This window comes from Prionailurus bengalensis, chromosome E2, assembly GCF_016509475.1.
Source record: "Prionailurus bengalensis isolate Pbe53 chromosome E2, Fcat_Pben_1.1_paternal_pri, whole genome shotgun sequence".
In the NCBI taxonomy this organism is placed as follows: Eukaryota; Metazoa; Chordata; class Mammalia; order Carnivora; family Felidae; genus Prionailurus; species Prionailurus bengalensis.
The window spans coordinates 44,892,310-44,910,361 of NC_057352.1; the positions used below are offsets into that span (position 1 = coordinate 44,892,310).

Below are 18,052 nucleotides of genomic sequence, written 5' to 3' on the forward strand. Positions count from 1 at the left end.
GGTGAAAGCATCATTAGTTAGATATTCAGAAGTGAATCTCAGGTACAGTTAGACTCTTCCATACAGGATGGCGATAATAATACATGTGATATACTGCTGTTAACAATAGTGAGGAACAATACAGGCAACACACTGGTGTTAACGTTTCACAATAATGACTCTTTTTCCTCTCCCCCCTCCCCTCCAGGAATGGGTGAATTTAAGGTCCATCGAGTACGTTTCTTTAATTATGTTCCATCAGGGATCCGCTGTGTGGCTTACAATAACCAGTCAAACAGATTGGCTGTTTCACGAACAGATGGCACTGTGGAAATTTATAACTTGTCAGCAAACTACTTTCAGGAAAAAGTAAGTCATTTGGAAGCCTGATTTGGTGTTGCTGAGTTAATTTTCTTACTAAGTTGAATTCTACAACGTGTATGTCTTTTGTGTTGAAGGACTTCAAAAGAAAGTGACTGTACTCTCTCTGGGTTATTTAGAACTATATAACATGTGTAGTAAATATGCAATCTCTTGGCTGAGCTCAGAGTTTTGATCTATAACGTTGGTTAGAAAGAAACCTAGAAATTATGGTGGCCCACTGTCTGTTGGAAACTGAGGTTTGCTGGATCTTTGGAGCACAACAAAAAAGGGAAATTGTCAAGACCCATTGCTTTATAATCAGTCTCTGCACCAGTGCAACTTTGGTAAGGTGGAATTTCCTGCTGGCGTTGTCAGTACCTATTTCATTGTCAATTCAGAAGAAACAATGAATCCTTTATTTTTTTTCTTCTTAAGTTTTTTAATTTATTTTTTGAGAGAGAGAGAAAGAGCGCATGGGCGGGGAAGGGTCAGAGAGGAGAGAAAGACTCCCAAGCAGGCTCTGTGGTGTCACCACGGAGCCTGTTGCAGAGCTCCATCTCACAAACCCTGAGGTCATGACCTGAGCTGAAATCAAGAATCAGACGCTTAACCAACTGAGCCACCCAGGTGCCCAGAAACATTTTAATATCAAACTTTTTGGTGACGATGGTAGGAAGATGGATTTCTAAGTTCATCTGAGAGAATGTAGACTGAACTGCCTATAATTGGGAGTAAAAGTAAAATACCATTTGGGTGTATGCAGAGAGCTGTTACAGCAGCATATTTTTCAAAAGTACTGATTAGTGATTGCAGGTGCAACAAAATAATTCATTTTACATTAATGAATGTGTATTGCCCTAAGCACTGAATGGATGCCTATGAATGGGTAGATGGATAAATGCATGAGTTTAGTGCCCGGCAGTTTAATACTTGGAATTAAGGCATCCTATAATTGTTTCTAAATGAATGAGTGATGAGTGGCAAGTATTAGGCATTATGACAAATGTCAGAGGCCCTACATTGAAGGAGCTCAAAGTCCAGTGGGGAAATAGAAGTATACAGTTTTCAAAGAGTAGGTAAATTTTATGATAAAGCTAAGTACCAGAGCAGTCTAGGTGGCTCAGTCTGTTTACATCAGACTCTTATTTTGGCTCAGGTCAGGATCTCACAGTTCATGGGATCAAGCCCCATATCAGGCTCCACATTGACGGTGTGGAACCTGCTTGGGGTTTTCATACTCCCTCTCTTTCTGCCCTTCCCTGCTCATGCACGCACATGGGTGTCCCCTTTCTCTTTCCAAATAAATAAATAAACTTAAAAAAAAAAGCTAAGCACAGGCCTAGAATCTTAGTGGAGAGGTGCTTTTACTCTGATGATGTGGGTTTAGGAATCCTGGAAAGGGATGACTTACTGAGTTGACCCCTGAAGAACTAAGAAGTTAAAAAAAAAATTGGGGTGCCTGTGTGGCTCGGTCAGCTAAGCGTCCGACTTTTGATTTTGGCTCAGTTCATGATCTCAGGGTTCACAAGATCGATCCCTGCCATGGGCTCTGTGATGACAGCACGGAGCCTGCTTGGGAATTGCTCTCCTTCTCTGTCTGGCCCTCCCCTATGCGTGCATTCTTTCTCTCAAAATAAATAAACTTAAAAAGAAAGTTAAAAAAATTGCTGATTACCATAAATAAGTCACATTCTATGCTGTGAAAAATGTGCTGTGGTATATGCTTGTCGCACCCTGTGGTTTTTCTTATCATTTATGACAATTACAATTACATAATAGTTTGTACATTTGTTTAATGTTTTTCTTCCCCATTGAACTTCAAATTTTGTGAAAACAGGAACCGTGTGGGTGATATTGATGACATTATTCCCAGCATTTAGCAAGTGTCTAGTGCAGAACCACTCCTGAGTTCATGTTTATTTAGTGAATATGTCAGTTATTCTTTACTGAATGTCTCCTATTTTTTCTCATCTGTTCTTATTTCAACAATAATTAACTTAGTATTTTGCTTTTTCAATAGTCCCTTCCCTACTTCTTAATCACTCTCAGAACAAGAAAAAACTTTGTCCGTTAGAGTGAAAAGAGTAGGGGCTTGGAATAAGAATTAAAATGTTCTCTTCACATTTGACTGTGGCACTTTGGGCAAGCCCCTTAACCCACAAGTACTTGTGTCCTTTCAAGTAAAGAGAAGAAAAATTGTACCTACTCAGTGCTTTTTGTGCTGAGCAGACATAAGAATAAAGTGTCTTGATATATATGAAAACTTCTTTTTTTCCTAAAGTTTATTTACTTATTTTGAGAGCGAGAGAGCAAGCAGGGGAGGATCAGAGAGAGGCCCAAACAGGCTCCACACTGCTAGCTCAGAGGCTGATGTAGGGCTCGAACTCACGAACCATGAGATCATGACCTGAGCTAAAATCCAGAGTCAGACGCTTAACCAACTAAACAACCCAAGGGACCCTACATGAAACCTTTATAAGTGCTCATAAAGCACTTAGAAATCTGAGACTTCAGGGGCGCCTCGATGGCTCAGTCGGTTGAGCTTCCAACTCTGGTTCAGGTCACAATCTCACAATCTGTGAGTTCGAGCCCCACATTGGGCTCTGTGCTGACAGTTCAGAGCCTGGAGCCTGCTTCAGATTCTATGTCTCCCTCTCTCTGTGACCCTCCCCCGTTCATGCTCTGTCTCTCTCTGTCTCAAAAATAAATAAACATTAAAAAAAAAAAATCTGAGACTTGATAGTTAAGTAGCTGACTCCTGGTTTCGGCTCAGGTCACGATCTCACAGTTTGTGGGTTCAAGCCCTACATCAGGCTCTGCGCTGACAGTGCCGAGCCTGCTTGGGATTCTCTGTCCTCGTCTCTCTTTGCCCCTCCTCTGCTCGTTCTCTCTCTCAAAATAAATAAAAACTTAAAATTAAAAAAAAATAATAATCTTAAAAAAAAAAAAGATTCTGAGACTTGAATGAGAAGTTGGAGGTGGGGCGCAAACCCACAACCCTCAATTCAAGAGTCACATGTTCTTCCAACTGAGCCAGCCGGGCATCCATTTGTTTTATTTTTAAAAAAACTTTTTAGGGGCGCCTGGGTGGTGCAGTCGGTTAAGCGTCCGACTTCAGCCAGGTCACGATCTCGCGGTCCGTGAGTTCGAGCCCCGCGTCGGGCTCTGGGCTGATGGCTCAGAGCCTGGAGCCTGCTTCCAATTCTGTGTCTCCCTCTCTCTCTACCCCTCCCCCGTTCATGCTCTGTCTCTCTCTGTCCCAAAAATAAATAAACGTTGAAAAAAAAAATTAAAAAAAAAAACTTTTTATAGGTAAAATTGACACAATAAACATGTATTTAAAGTATACGTGTCAAGGGGCACCTGGGTGGCTCAGTTGGTTAAGCGTCTGACTCTTGATTTTCCCTCAGGTCATGAGGTCACGGTTCGTGTGTTTAAGCCCTGCATCGGGTTCTACACTAACCATGGGGGCCCTGCTTTGAATTCTTTCTGCTCCCACGTGCGCATGCACTCTTCTTTCTCTGTCTCTCAAAATAAATAAACTTAAAAAAATTTAAAGTGTATACATTGATAACTCTGACATACATGTGTACTGTGAAACCATCACCTAATCAAGATATTTACACTGATTTTGTAAAAAATTGCATATATCAAATACAGTTGGATACAAACTTTATTCTTTTGAAAGGGTTTGGAGGACAAGTCCTGGGAAAAGGAAACCAACTGTATAGGTAACTAAAATTTGAATCTAAAAAATGAAAATATTAATAGACATGATCTTCTGGTAGAACAAAACCCCATGTAGTCATTTCTAGGCAAGTGTTTTTAGTTTTGACGTTGTTGCCTGTGACCATTCAGTGCTGTTAGCTGATAAATTCAATGTGGGTTGACATGTTATGGCGTTTCTGTAGTTTTTTCCAGGTCATGAGTCTCGGGCTACAGAAGCTCTGTGTTGGGCAAAAGGACAGCGACTCTTTAGTGGTGGACTCAATGGAGAGATTATCGAGTATGATTTGCAGGCATTAAACATCAAATATGCCATGGATGCCTTTGGAGGACCCATTTGGAGCATGGCTGTCAGCCCCTGTGGCTCTCAACTTTTGGTCAGTAAGCAGCTATTGGTAATTTAAAGCAAGAATTCTCTTGTGCTCACGTAAACATTCTTCCCTGTGTTTACAGGAGAGTAAAGTTAAGTTATATTATGACATGTAGCAACTCCATTCTGAAGTGGATTCCAGCAACCACGATGCAAGATTGGAATTGATATTGGGGATTAAAAATCTCTTGTCCTGGGGCAGCTGGATGGCTTGGTCGGTTAAACGTCTGAGTCTTGATTTCAGCTCAGGTCATGATCTCATAGTTCGTGAGTTTGAGCCCTGTGTCAGGTTCTGCATTGACAGCTTGGATCCTGCTTGGGATTCTTCCTCTCTCTCCACCTCTTCCCCACTTAAGCACACTCTCTCAAAAAACAACAACAAAAAAAACTTTAAAAAATCTCTTGTTTTTTTTACATCATTTCTACTGCCACTTTGGACCTTGTTTATTCATTTATGAAATGAGAGGGTTCGTTTGGTTCAGTATTTCTCAAACTAGTTGGAATTGGGAGATGTGGAGGCTGTTTTTCTATTATGCTTTATGTTTTATGATAAATATCAATTCAGAATATGGCATGTTAATACGAAATTCTTCTGTAGATTGACAACACACTAATGTATGTTACAACTTCTGAGAGGTCCTTCCACAAGTTGACTTGTGGAACTGTTTTACCACAATGTCTCAAAAATTGAGTGCAGACTGAGAAGACTATCCCTCCCCCCTCACACAGACTTATTAAAATGGGTGTTTCCAGAGGTTTCATTTTTCTGGGATAAACCTGTGATTCTTGTTTGATTTGTACTAATTTGTACAATATCTTGATGTTTCTTCATTTACATTGTATAGTTAATGGGTGTTTTATTTAGGCTCTGGGTCTCTAGCAGAGGTATGCTGTGAAATCCTACTTCTATTCCATGTCCTATACAGGAATTAGGCCACTGATTAGCCTGTTTTCTGGCTAGGATGTGAAGCCTGCCAAGAATACACTACCAGTTTCTTGGTAGCAGTAATTTTTTTTTTTCCTGTCACAAACTACTTTTCTCTTTCACAGCAAGTGATAGCTTCAGGGAAGAAACGTTTATATTTATAAATACATATATTTAGTTATGTAAAATGCTTATCTTCTCTATTTTCCTCTAATAGGTTGGCTGTGAAGACGGATCTGTGAAGCTATTTCAAATCACCCCAGACAAAATCCAGTTTGAAAGAAATTTTGATCGGCAGAAAAGTAAGGGTCATTTTGGTGGGGGCAGTGAGTAGCCTCAACAAGAAGTTATGTTTCTGTGCCACTGGGGATGGGCTGTTTTCCCATGGGTCCAGGTAATGTTTTCTCTCCACACTAACTTTACCTCAATATAGGGTATGTGCTCAAAGCCATCCTCCACTCAGGCTTTCTCTGTCACGTTGCATAGTGGTGGTTGCCTGGTTAAGTAATATGGTAAACTAGAAATCCAGAGTAGGAAAGCTAATGTTTCTGTGTAAGTCACTTTGTTCTCACTTTTTCTTTCTTTTTTTTTTTTTTTTTGAAGTTGTAACAGAGTGCATAAATACTAAAACCTAGAATTTGCAAACAGTTGTCCATGTTCCACCCAGTTGACACCTCTAGAGCAGGGGTTGGCAAACTATTTCTGTAAAAACAGGAGATTAGTAAATATTTTAGGTTTTGTAGGCCATATGCTCTGTCAACTCTCTTGTTCTATAAAAGTAGTCATAGATAAATAAATGGGTATGGCTGTGCTTTGGTAAAGCTTTATCTATAAAAATAATTGGTGGACTTGATTTGGCCTTTGAGCCATAGCTTGCAGACTCTTAGAAAATAATAACTATCCCATGTATTCTGTGTCTGTTAGTAATACTTTCCATCTGCTAGTCAGAGTCCCTTTTGTTTTTAATGCCTTTTGGGTGTTCTTTTTTTATTTTTTTTTTAAAGAAAAATATTCTTTATTTAAAATATTTTTAACGTCTACTTCCAACATTGGGCTCAAACTCACAACCCCGAGAATAAGAGTTACATGCTCCACCAACTGAGCCAGCCAGGCTTGGTTTTTTGTTTTTTTGTTTGTGTTTTGTTTTTTAAGTTTATTTATTTTGAGAGAGAAAGTGGTTGGGGAAGGTGCAGAGAGTGAGAATCCCCAGTAGACTCCACACTGTCAGCACAGAGCCCAACATGGGGCTTGAACCCACAAACTGCGTGATCATGACCTGAGCCAAAATCAGGCATCAACGCTTACTTGACTGAGCCACCCAGGTGTCCCTTGGGTGTTCTTTTTTAATTATAAAGGTGATATAATGCTTATTCAAAATTCATGTGCTTAGCCAAGTGTGAAAGAGAAAATATCTCATTCTGTTCTGTAGGCAACATTTTGGAAATAATCTTCAAGACGTGTTTGTATGTTCATATAAATGAATACACACGAGTGCTTGTGCTTGTTTTTTCACTTGGTGTATCACAGACATCTTTCCATGCCAGTCATGCCAGTCTACATGGCATTCCATTTAATGGTGTTCCATAATTTACCAAGCTCCTATTGATGGATTTTTTTGTTTTTCACTACTACAACCAGGACGGCAATGACTATTCCAATATACATATTTTTTAACACTCCTACAAGTATTTCTCCTTGATTAATTCCCAGTAAAAGTGCTGAGCCAAATAAGCATATTTAAATTTTGTTATGTTTTTAACAGGTCACCCTCAAAAGGGGTCGCCCTCAAAAGGTTGTGTTTCTTTATACTCCCATCAACCGTTTCTACATTATTAAAGTGATATTAAATACTTCATTATGGGTTCCAGAGTTGGGCAGAGTTGATCCTCATCTGTTATAAAACAGTCCTTCCCCAGAGCATAGTAGATGAGAGCTAAGAGTATAGAACGCCAGACCTGTAGGTAATTGTCAAAGGAGAACTCAGTTACCCTTTACTGTGTATTTATGTGTATGTCCTTTTCTTTTTTTGTTGTACAACTCCCAAGGTCGCATCCTGAGTCTCAGCTGGCATCCCTCTGGTACCCACATTGCAGCTGGCTCCATAGACTACATTAGTGTGTTTGATGTCAAATCAGGTGACTGTTTTTCTCAGTTCATTTGGGGTTTGGGTCTTGATTCACATTGCTAGTTTCCAAAAGCTTGAGCCCTTGTGCTTTTACTGACCTCTAGGGCCTAACCTCTCTTTAACCTTCTGAGATGTTAGCCATGGATTTCACTCCTTTCTTGGATTGCTACTGCTGCTTTTGGGGGAATCCTGTTTCTTCAATCAGATGGATATTTTTTATCTTATTTATAATAAGAATTCATTTGAAAATTCCCCCTGGAGCAATAAGACATTTACTACAAAGGATCAGTTAAAATACTTGTGTATACCAGACCTTGGTAAAAGTAAGTGTCTCTCTGAGGAACACTAGGTCTTAGCACCATAATTGGTGAGACATGAGATCAGAAAGGTAGAGAACCATCTACTTTCTCTGTTCTTGGCCTGAAAAATTGCAATATGGAATCCTTCAGTGATGAGACTGACTTCAGCTTGTTCAATAGGCCCATCTGTACTCCCATCTAAGATGGGAAGTAAAACAGATCTGGTTTGTCTTCGTTTTTCTTTTTCCTTCATGCTTAAGCAAATTTTTTATTGTCTGTTATACACACATAGTCAAAGAAGAACTCCTTGAGGCTTGTTACAAAGAAGCAGGAGTCCCCCTGTATTCCTTCTTTCACTCCTCAAAGGCGACCACCTGTAACTCTTAGCTAATTCTTTGATGTTTACTTGCACATATATAAATGTATATTTATACATTTGACTCATCAGATTCTTCCAGTTGCATAAATTAGGCTCATATAAATCTGATTTTCTTTCTATCGCTTTTATCTTTTTTTTTTTTTTTTTTTTTTTTGATGTTTATTAGAGAGAGAGCGTGCACACAAGCAGGGGAGGGGCAGAGAGAGAGGGAGACAGAAAATTCGAAGTGGGCTCTGTGCTGATGGCAGAGAGCCCTGTGTGGGGCTCAAACTCAAGAACCATGAGGTCATGACCTGAGCTGAAGTTGGATGTTTAACTGACTGAGCCCCAGGCTTTTATCTTGAATGATTCTCTCACAGAGCCTTCTTTTATTTTTTTTGTAGCTTATTTATTTATTTTGTAAGAGAGAGTGTGTGTGCGTGCAGAGGTGGGGCAGAGAAAGGACCCCAAGCAGGCTCCGTGCTATCAGCACAGAGCTGACTCACAACCCTGGGATCATGACCTGAGCCGAAATCAAGAGTGGGACACTCAGCCCACTGACCCACCCAGGTGCCCCTCCCCCTCTTATTTTTCATCTCTTTGACTTTTTATTCTGTTTCCTGAGAGTTTTTCTTTATCATTTATTGATGGACTGATTTTGAAGATTTTATTTTTAGGTACTGTCTGTACTCAATGTGGGGCTCCAACTCAGAACCCCGAGATTGAGGGCTGCACGCTCTACTGACTGAACCAGCCAGGTGCCCCTTATCTTTATCTTTTAAGTCCTGTACTGAGTTTTTCATTTCTGCCATTTCCAAAGTTCTTTTTGGTTTCCTGAGTGTTTTTTTTTATAGTGCTTTTTTATTTGTTTCCTTATTTACTGCCTTCTCTTTCTAAGGCTATTCAGGATTATATTTGTCAAGTATTCTTCATCTTAGCTGTTTTCTCTCTGGTATTCATTTTTTTCTGGTATTCTCTCTGGCCTCTGCCTTTCATATTAAAGCTTTGTTCACCTGTCTGGTGATGCCTTTCCTCACCACAAGAGTGGAGCTTACTGCTCGTGGGCTCCACTGAAGAATGATCTGACTGGACTGTTAGTTTGGGGAAACTCTAAAGAGACTGGCTTTTTAAATCATCTTCCTTGTGCCGGTCATGTTTCCCAGAAATGTTTTCTTAATTCTCCTGCTTGATGATGATATGCCTTTCCACATAAATTCTGAGAAGAAAACTAGTGTTCTCAACATTCAGTTAGTAACATTTCACTTTATTTCCCATATTGTAATCCTACCCTCAGTTGTTCCTGGTATCTCTCTTCAGAGAGTAAGTCTCCAGTTTTGTTTGAGGTGGAGTTGGGGAGTTGCCTGGCTTTTTAGTTAGGGGATAGGTATCTGAAGGATGTTAAGTTTCATAAACTTACTTTCAACCTAATTTCTCCTTTTAGTTCCACTTTAACTTCTGTTTCTAGAGTTTTGGGCATCAGCAGTTCCCAAGTCTTCTAAGGATTTCATGGTATAAATCAAGTGGCTTCTTGTCTTTCCGCACTGTTGACTTGAGACATACTACTTTTAGGACTCTGCTACATCAGTTACCATTCCATGTTTGCTTTTTTAATTCCCCAAATTTTGTACTGTTTTATTCTCCCCCTTTCCCGTGGGGTTTTAGAAAAGAGCCAAATATCGTGCACACTGCAGTTAGGCAGTTTTAAGTGAAGTCTCAAATGTCTCTTTCAATTTCACCTTCCCTTGCCCCTCCAAATTTCTGTCTCCAGCTACCCCTCCCAACTCTCCCCCACAATCTTCAGGTAACCATTTTGGTGTTCCGAGACTGAGTTTACCACAACTACTATAACTACTGTTTACTGGCTGTTTGTGCTATGTGCTCAGGCAGCTGACTTAATAGATGCCTACCACAGGCGGGTTTTGAAGACAAAAGAGGTAAGTACCATTCAAATTTGGGCTTTTCTTATTTTTCAGGGAGTGCTGTTCATAAGATGCTGGTGGATAGGCAGTATATGGGTGTGTCTAAGCGGAAGTGTATCATATGGGGCGTGGCCTTCTTGTCTGATGGCACTGTCATAAGTGTGGACTCTGCTGGGAAGGTGCAGTTCTGGGACTCAGCCACTGGGACACTTGTGAAGAACCATCTCATTGCAAATGCTGATGTGCAGTCTATCGCCGTATCTGATGTGAGTATGGTCCCTGTTTTGAACGGTTACTGTATAACCTGGGGGATGAGTAGGGAAGGCTGTATCAGTAACGTAACACAAACGGTGTTCCCTAATCTTCAGTGTTGCATTGAAGGAAGATGAGTTTAGGAAAATGCATCTGAAACCCACATAATTTCTTTGAACCCTCATATTCTCTTAAAAACTAGTTAGAAAATATTCTCTAGATTAGTTAGCAGGGAGGTTTTCTTCAGACACTCCCCACCCACAGTTAATCCAGTCTGATTTAGATAGGCCACAAGTATCCTAGAAGAATCTTGAGAGGTGCTATTTTCCTCTTTGTGCAGTTCTTCTCCTGCTTCCTATCTTGGGAAATTAGATGATTTTATTAGATGATTTTGAAAATACTAAATTTTGGGGTGCCTGGGTGGCTTGGTCGGTTAAGCTTCCGACTTCGGCTCAGGTCATGATCTCACAGTCCGTGAGTTCGAGCCCCGTGTCAGGCTCTGTGCTGACAGCTCAGAGCCTGGAGCCTGTTTCAGATTCTGTGTCTCCCTCTCTCTCTGCCCCTCCCCTGTTCATGTTCTCTCTCTCTCTGTCTCAAAAATAAATAAACGTTAAAAAAAATTAAAAAAAAAAGAAAATATTAAATTTTGCCTATTTTAGTAAGACTTAAGCAGACTCGTGTTGAACAAGTGTGCCTCTTCCCTTTTGGTAACATCAATTCTTAATCAGAAACCTTTGGCTGTTTTATCAGTGGGGCATGGAAAGTGACTTCGAGATTTGCTGACGAGATCCTTTGTCTTCTTAGTTTGAGGCTTGTTTGGTGTCTTAAGTCTGGACATGCAATATGAGTAGAGATCACTCATGCTGGCTTTTCTTGCCTATAAGTTGTTTCTATCCCACTTCACAGATTTTCCATGAGACCAATTTGATGGGTTTTAAAGCCCTGTGAAACATTTAGATGTCACATGTAAGTGTAATGAAGAACAAGTTGAAATGACCAAGAGAAATTTTCCTTTTCAAATAGAGTTTTGAGGGGCACCTGAGTGGCTCAGTCAGTTAAGCATCTGACTTCAGCTCAAGTCATGATCTCATGGTTGGTGGGCTCGAGCCCTCTCTCTGTTGTCAGCAGAGAGCCACTTCAGATTCTTTGTCCCCCTCTGTCTGCCCCTCCCCCTGCTCACATAAGTGCTCCCTTTCTCTCTCAAAAATAAATATTTTTGAAAAAGAAATGTTTAAAAAAACCGAGTTTTGATCCAAAACGGTTGTAATTATTAAACTTAAGACTTAATTATCAAATTTTGTGCCATTAAAAAAATTTTTTTAATGTTTATTTTTTATGAGAGAGAGGGAGACACACAATCTGAAGTAGACTCCAGGCTCTGAGCTGTCAGCATAGAGCCTGACACAGGGCTTGAACTCACCAACCGAAACGGTGAGAGCATGACCTGAGCTGAAGTCAGAAGCTTAACTGACGGAGCCACCCAGGTGCCCTGGTGCTTTTTTAAAGTGTAATCACTCAAATATTATGCACATGTTTCAAAGACCAAGGAAGATGTGGATATTTGTTACTATGTAACAATTACGAGAATACATTAAGGGGGAAAAGTAGCACAGTATAGTGCATGAAGTAGTACATAGTAGTGTATTAAGAAAAGCAGATTTTGTATTAGATATTTATTTATGTTTGATATTTTCTGCATATGTAGTTTTGCTAATATATATACTTAAAATATTTTTGAAAAGATTAAAAATGCTAATGGTAGGGGCGCCTGGATGGCTCAGTTGGTGTGAGTGTCTGACCTCAGCTCAGGTTATGATCTCGCAGTTTGTGAGTTCAAGCCTCTCATCGGGCTCTCAGCTGTCAGCACAGAGCCCACCTGCGCTCCTCTGTTCCCCCTCTTCTCTGCAACTCCCCCACTCACTCTCTTTCTCTCAAAAATAAATAATCATTTAAAATAGTTTTTTTAATGTTTTTATTTATTTTTGAGACAGAGCATGAGCAGAGGAGGGGCAGAAGCAGGCTCCAGGCCCTGAGCTGTTAGCACAGAGCCCGACGTGGAGCTTGAACCCACGAACCGCGAGATCGTGACCTGAGCTGAAGCTGGAGGCTTAACTGACTGAGCCACCCAGGCGCCCCATAAATAAACATTTTTTTAAAACGCTAATGGTAATAGGGGCGCCTGGGTGGCTCAGTCGGTTAAGCGGTTAAGCGTCCGACTTCAGCTCAGGTCACGATCTCACGGTCTGTGAGTTCGAGCCCCACGTCGGGCTCTGGGCTGATGGCTCAGAGCCTGGAGCCTGTTTCAGATTCTGTGTCTCCCTCTCTCTCTGACCCTCCCCCGTTCATGCTTTGTCTCTCTCTGTCTCAAAAATAAATAAACGTTAAAAAAAATACATATATTTAAAAAAACGCTAATGGTAATTTTAAAGTTGGGGCTGGCAGGCAGGAGGCAGGCTTAATTTGTACATTTTACTATTTGATCTTTCTTCTACCATGTGCTTATAATTACTGTATTGCATTGAATCATTAGATACAAATGATTGTAAGACATGCCATAATTTTGTTATCATGGGAAAGAAAAAACACTGCCAATTAAATTATAACAGTGCTTTTCTTGAAATGTAAAATTTGTAATACACACTATTATGATTTAAACTGACACAATGTTTTTTTAATCAGAGAATTTTGGGGCACCTGGGTGGCTCGGTTGAGCATCTGACTTTGGCTCAGGTCATGATCTTGTGGTTCGTGGGTTCGAGCCCCATATCGGGCTCTGTGCTGACAGCTCAGAGTGGAACCTTCTTCAGATTCTGTGTCTCCCTCTCTCTTCCCCTCCCCCGGTCATGCTCTGTGTTTCTCTCTCTCTCAAAAATAAACATTAAAAAAAATTTAAACATAGAATTCATATTCTTATAAATTATTATCATTCTTATAAATAGTTACTCTCTAAATAGCTCTTATTGAAGAGCTTTTTGAGACCAAAGCATAACATTTTTATTATATTAGTCTTGTGCATATATAACCAGGAAAGTATGAATGAAATAAAGTGAATAAGGTTTTCCCAAAACTTCTTCACATGTACAGATGGACTCTGAATCACCTTTCAACTCTGTCATCAGGGTCCATGTTTCCCACACATGCCTCTCAGCCATCCATAGTGTTGGTAGATGATGTCCTACTGTAGTCCCAAGGTTTTGTTTCAGGTTTTGGACAACCAGTCTGCAAGTTTTTGTTGTTTTAAGTAGGCTCCACACCCAACTCGGGGCTTAAACTCATGACCCTGAGATGAAGAGTTGCATGTTCTACCAACTGAACCAGCCAGGTGCCACCCATTCTGCAAGTTTTGATATTGCTCTTTATCTGAAAATAATACATATGCATTAGGTTGAAAGCTAGAAGATATCCTGATTTCAAAGATAGTTAAATGTGGGCAAATATGTGCCTGAGAGTCAGTAAACTGTTACGTATTTTTTTATTTTTATTTTTTTAGTGGACAAATGTAATTGTACAAATTCCAGCCCTCAAAATGCTTATCATACCCTATGAACTAGGGCATACTTGGTTTTGAACCCCAACTGTAGCACTTAGGCTACTTGGGCAAGCTGCTTCTCTCTAAATCTTAGTTTCTTTCTTTGTGACAACAGGGATGCTAGTAATACATACTTCATAGAGTTTGGGAAGGATTAATTGGGTAGTGCATGTAGAGTGCTAAGTGCAGTACCTGGCACAGAATGAGTGTGGTATTGGCATTTTCACATCTTTTTTGAAATTGATCCTAATTTCAAGGGTTTTCTCCACTACATTCTCTTGCCAGCACAGTTGATTATTTTTAGATATCTTTTTAATGGATTTTCATTGACTGAAGAGTGGATGGTGGCAAATACCCAGTCCTTTGATCTTCTTAGATGTCTTTCACCCTTATCAAGTAGGCAAGTACTGATTCCTGCAGAGAGTTGTAGGGAACATTCGCTTTCATTTAGAGGTCAGTCTTGAGATTGTTTTTCTGTATGAAACAGTCACTCTGTGATTAAATTAGGACACTTCCCCCTCCCTTTTCAGGTCAGCGTTCGCCTTGGTTTGTTCCCTCTGTGCCCTGAGAAAGGCGTTTTCTTTTTTCCTTTTCAGTTCTTTTATGATTCTACTTTGGGGAAAGATGATGTGGAGTGAGTTAGAGTTGTCTTTTTGGTCCCTCTTTTTTGGTGGGACCTTGTACAAACTGCCGCCCCCCCCCCCTTTGTATATAAACTGTTTAGTTGGGTGTGGAGGACAGTGTGTAAGTTCCTAAGCTGCTCAGTATCTCCACTCTTCCTTGGATAATGGTTTTCAAATAGTATCCTTAGAGCAGGAAAGGGAGAGGCTGGTTTGGGTTAAGTTATATGCTGTCCTTCAGATATGCTTTCCTTCCTTCTCACAATCATGTGCCTGCAAATTACCTCAAAGAGAGCTGGCACAAGATTGAGGTGGTGTAGTGTGCCCAGAGCAAAGGCTTTGAAGGCAGATGGCCATGTGTCTTTGTCGTATCTGTAGACCTCTTGAAGTTCGTTTCCTTACCTGTGTAAAGAGCTATTCAATGATGATGGCCGGGGGGGGGGGGGGGGGGGGTGGAGATAAAATCATTACTCATACAAACATGAAATGGAAATGTCAGAGATTTTCTGTAACTCATTAACAAGGAAACCAGTAAGATGTTATAAGCAGTTCAAAGGACAATTTCACAAACACAGAGTTCTATACAGCCATTAGGAATGCTGAAATGAGTTTACAAATTGTTGCAAGACTCCATGTCCACAGAGCAGTTAAGCAGTTGCATTCCATCAGGCAAACTTGTTTGGCCTAACTCTCAGTACTAGAGTTTACAGAGTTGTAAACTGGCTCCAAGACAGTCAAAGTGCTCCCTGAACAAGGGTACCAGTATTTGTTATGCTTATTTCTTTTTTTTTTTTAATGTTTATTTATTTTTGAGACAGAAATAGAGTGTGGATGGGGGAGGGGCAGAGAGAAAGGGGGACCCGGAATCCAAAGCAGGCTCCAGGCTCCGAGCTGTCAGCACAGAGCCTGATGCGGGGCTTCAACTCATGAACTGTGAGATCATGACCTGAGTTGAAGTCGGACACCCAACTGACTGAGCCACTCAGGCGCCCCTCTTACATTTATTTCAAAGTCATTCACACTTTCTCCTTGTAGGGCAAATGGTCACTTAACCTTGCAGGTTACTCAAGGACTAGAGATTATACGACATATATATGGTTCTTAACACAACGAGTGTGTAGTTGATCCAGCTACATGTTCATACGTGTTTAGATATCTCATTTTTCTTACCTGACTAACCTAGTCTTGGTACTGTTTGATTGGTTAACTGCTGGTCCAGGTTCCTAGGTTTATCACTGCCTTATCAAAGATCCATCCTATTTTTTTTCCCCTGCTCAAAGTTAAATGTTTTGTTTTTTTTTTTATACGGGAGTTAAGATGAGAATGGTTTTGAGTATAAAAAGGAATTTTAAAAATTGCGGACATACTAAGACCTTTTAAAACTAACACAAATCACAGTGTTCAACATCCTGGTGAGAGAGAGCCTAAAACTGAGGACCAGGCACCTGGGTCCTTGTGTGATACCCACCAGGCTACTTCCCTCCCTCCTCAGCCCACCCTCTCTTCATCCCTAAAAAAGAAGGCAATGAGCTTCAGGTTTTGACTACAGTTGTGCAGTCTTTCTTCCATTATTCCCAGTACTTTTTTTTTGTTTATTGTTTACGTACATAACAGAAAATACGCCATTTTAACCATTTTTAAGTACAATTCACTGGCATTAAGTACATTCACAGTGTTGTGCAACCATCACCTCTATCCATTTTCAGAACTTTTTCATCACACAAACTATACCCATTAAAAAGTAACTCCTTATTTCTCCCTTTTCCCAGGCCCTTTTAAAACCTTTATTCTACTCTCTGTCCCTATGAATTTGCTATTCTAGGAAATCTAAGTGGAATCACATAATATTTGTCTGTTTTTGTCTGAGTTATTTTACCTAGCATAATGTTTTCAAACAAAGTTCATCCACATTAATACCATTATCAGAATTTTGATCCCTTTTTAAGGCTGGCTAATACTTCATTATATGTATATACTGATTATGTTTGTTCATCTGTTGATGTGCATTTGGATTTTCATGTTTTGGTTTTTGTGAATAATGCTGCTATGAATATTGGCGTACACGTATCTGAGTCCTTGTTTCCAAGTCTTTTGATGATACGTTTTTATTATATTAAATTTACTCCTAGGTGATCTTTCTTGTTGTTTTTCTAATGGGGTCTAGTTTGTATGTTTGAAAGCACTGTAATCGTTTGAGGTACACATTGTTAATTTTGTCAGTAGAGGGCACATTATTACCTGTGTGTGAGCTTGCTCCTCTAGTGGAATTGTCAGCTTCTGGAGGAAAAAGACCCCATAACCTACCTTATAGTTTTGGGCATAGGTTTTCCCCTAAGCTGTGTAGACAGAAAACCTCAGGGAATATTTTTCAAACTGGGCCCTGTTTTGCTCAAATGTACCTCCCTAATGATTTAATTTCTCAGCAAGAAGACAGTTTCGTGGTGGGCACAGCCGAGGGGACAGTATTCCATTTTCAGCTGGTCTCTGTGACTTCCAACAGCAGTGAGAAGCAGTGGGTGCGGACAAAGCCATTCCAGCATCACACACATGATGTCCGAGCCGTGGCCCACAGCCCGACGGCACTGATATCTGGAGGTGGGTTGCACTCGCTGCCAGGCTGCCGCTTTACCCGGCTCTGGTTATTTTCACGTGGGGCTTTTTCCAACTCTGCTGCCTTCCCTCTCCCCTCCACTGCAGGCACTGACACCCACTTAGTCATTCGTCCTCTCATGGAGAAGGTGGAGGTTAAGAATTACGATGCTGCTCTCCGAAAAATCACTTTTCCCCATGTAAGTATTGTCCCCTGGCCCCAACCGTCCCTCTGTCCTATAAGACTGAGTACAGCTCACGCTTTCTGGGCAAATCTATAGGACTTGTATAGTTACCTACCTTCTTCGTTCTTCTGTTTGTGAGGTAAGCGTCCCGTAAAAACATTTACAGGGGCCAAGAGATGTACAGCAACACTCCTAGTTCACTTTCTGGGGAAATCATTCCCTCTTCTGGATAGTTGTGGTTTAGGGAAGTTTGTTTTTTTTGTTTTTAAGGCTGGACTCTATTATTCTGGGTGGGAGCACGAAAATCCAGGCTTCCAGTGTTCCTTTCTAGGTAAAAGGACATCTTCCCAAGCTAGAAACCCTTCTCCCCGCTACCTGCTTCTACGTTCCATTCAACCAGTAAACGTTACTGAGTCTACCTCCTCATTGTCTTGTGAATCTAGTCATTTCTCCTTACACTGCCATTATCCTAGTTTGAATCAGTGTCTTTTCTCAACTGCATTCACCTGTTAATGATCTCATTTTATTATATTTGCTCCATTTCAGCCTGTTCTCCATTGATCCATTCAAAAAACAACTTTGCTCATCATTCCATGCTTAAAAGCTTTTGGTTGGTCCTTCAGGATAACTTAATTCCTTAGCATGGCCTCTGCAACCTGTCTTGATCTGGCCCGTCCTTCAGCATCTTCTCTCCCCTCTCTTATCCAACACATGCTTCACCTCATCCCTACCCCCACCTAGTTTAGTGTGCTGAAAGACTGTTTTTATTCTCTGTAATGCTCTCTTACCTTTGAGCTATTTCATATGCCATTC

The 18,052-nt window shown here is 40.5% G+C and overlaps 1 protein-coding gene across 2 annotated transcripts in view; it reads left to right on the forward strand.

Moving 5' to 3' along the window:
• UTP4 (UTP4 small subunit processome component) overlaps positions 1 to 18,052 on the forward strand; it is a 32,020-nt gene that overhangs the window by 1,042 nt on the left and 12,926 nt on the right. For both annotated transcript variants that reach the window (XM_043599516.1, XM_043599518.1), the window contains exons 2-8: positions 188 to 348; positions 4,254 to 4,445; positions 5,581 to 5,665; positions 7,409 to 7,498; positions 10,119 to 10,330; positions 16,889 to 17,060; positions 17,163 to 17,254. In XM_043599516.1, the coding sequence (XP_043455451.1) occupies positions 190 to 348; positions 4,254 to 4,445; positions 5,581 to 5,665; positions 7,409 to 7,498; positions 10,119 to 10,330; positions 16,889 to 17,060; positions 17,163 to 17,254 (1,002 nt within the window). In that variant the 5' untranslated portion in view covers positions 188 to 189. The remainder of the gene's footprint in view (positions 1 to 187; positions 349 to 4,253; positions 4,446 to 5,580; positions 5,666 to 7,408; positions 7,499 to 10,118; positions 10,331 to 16,888; positions 17,061 to 17,162; positions 17,255 to 18,052) is intronic.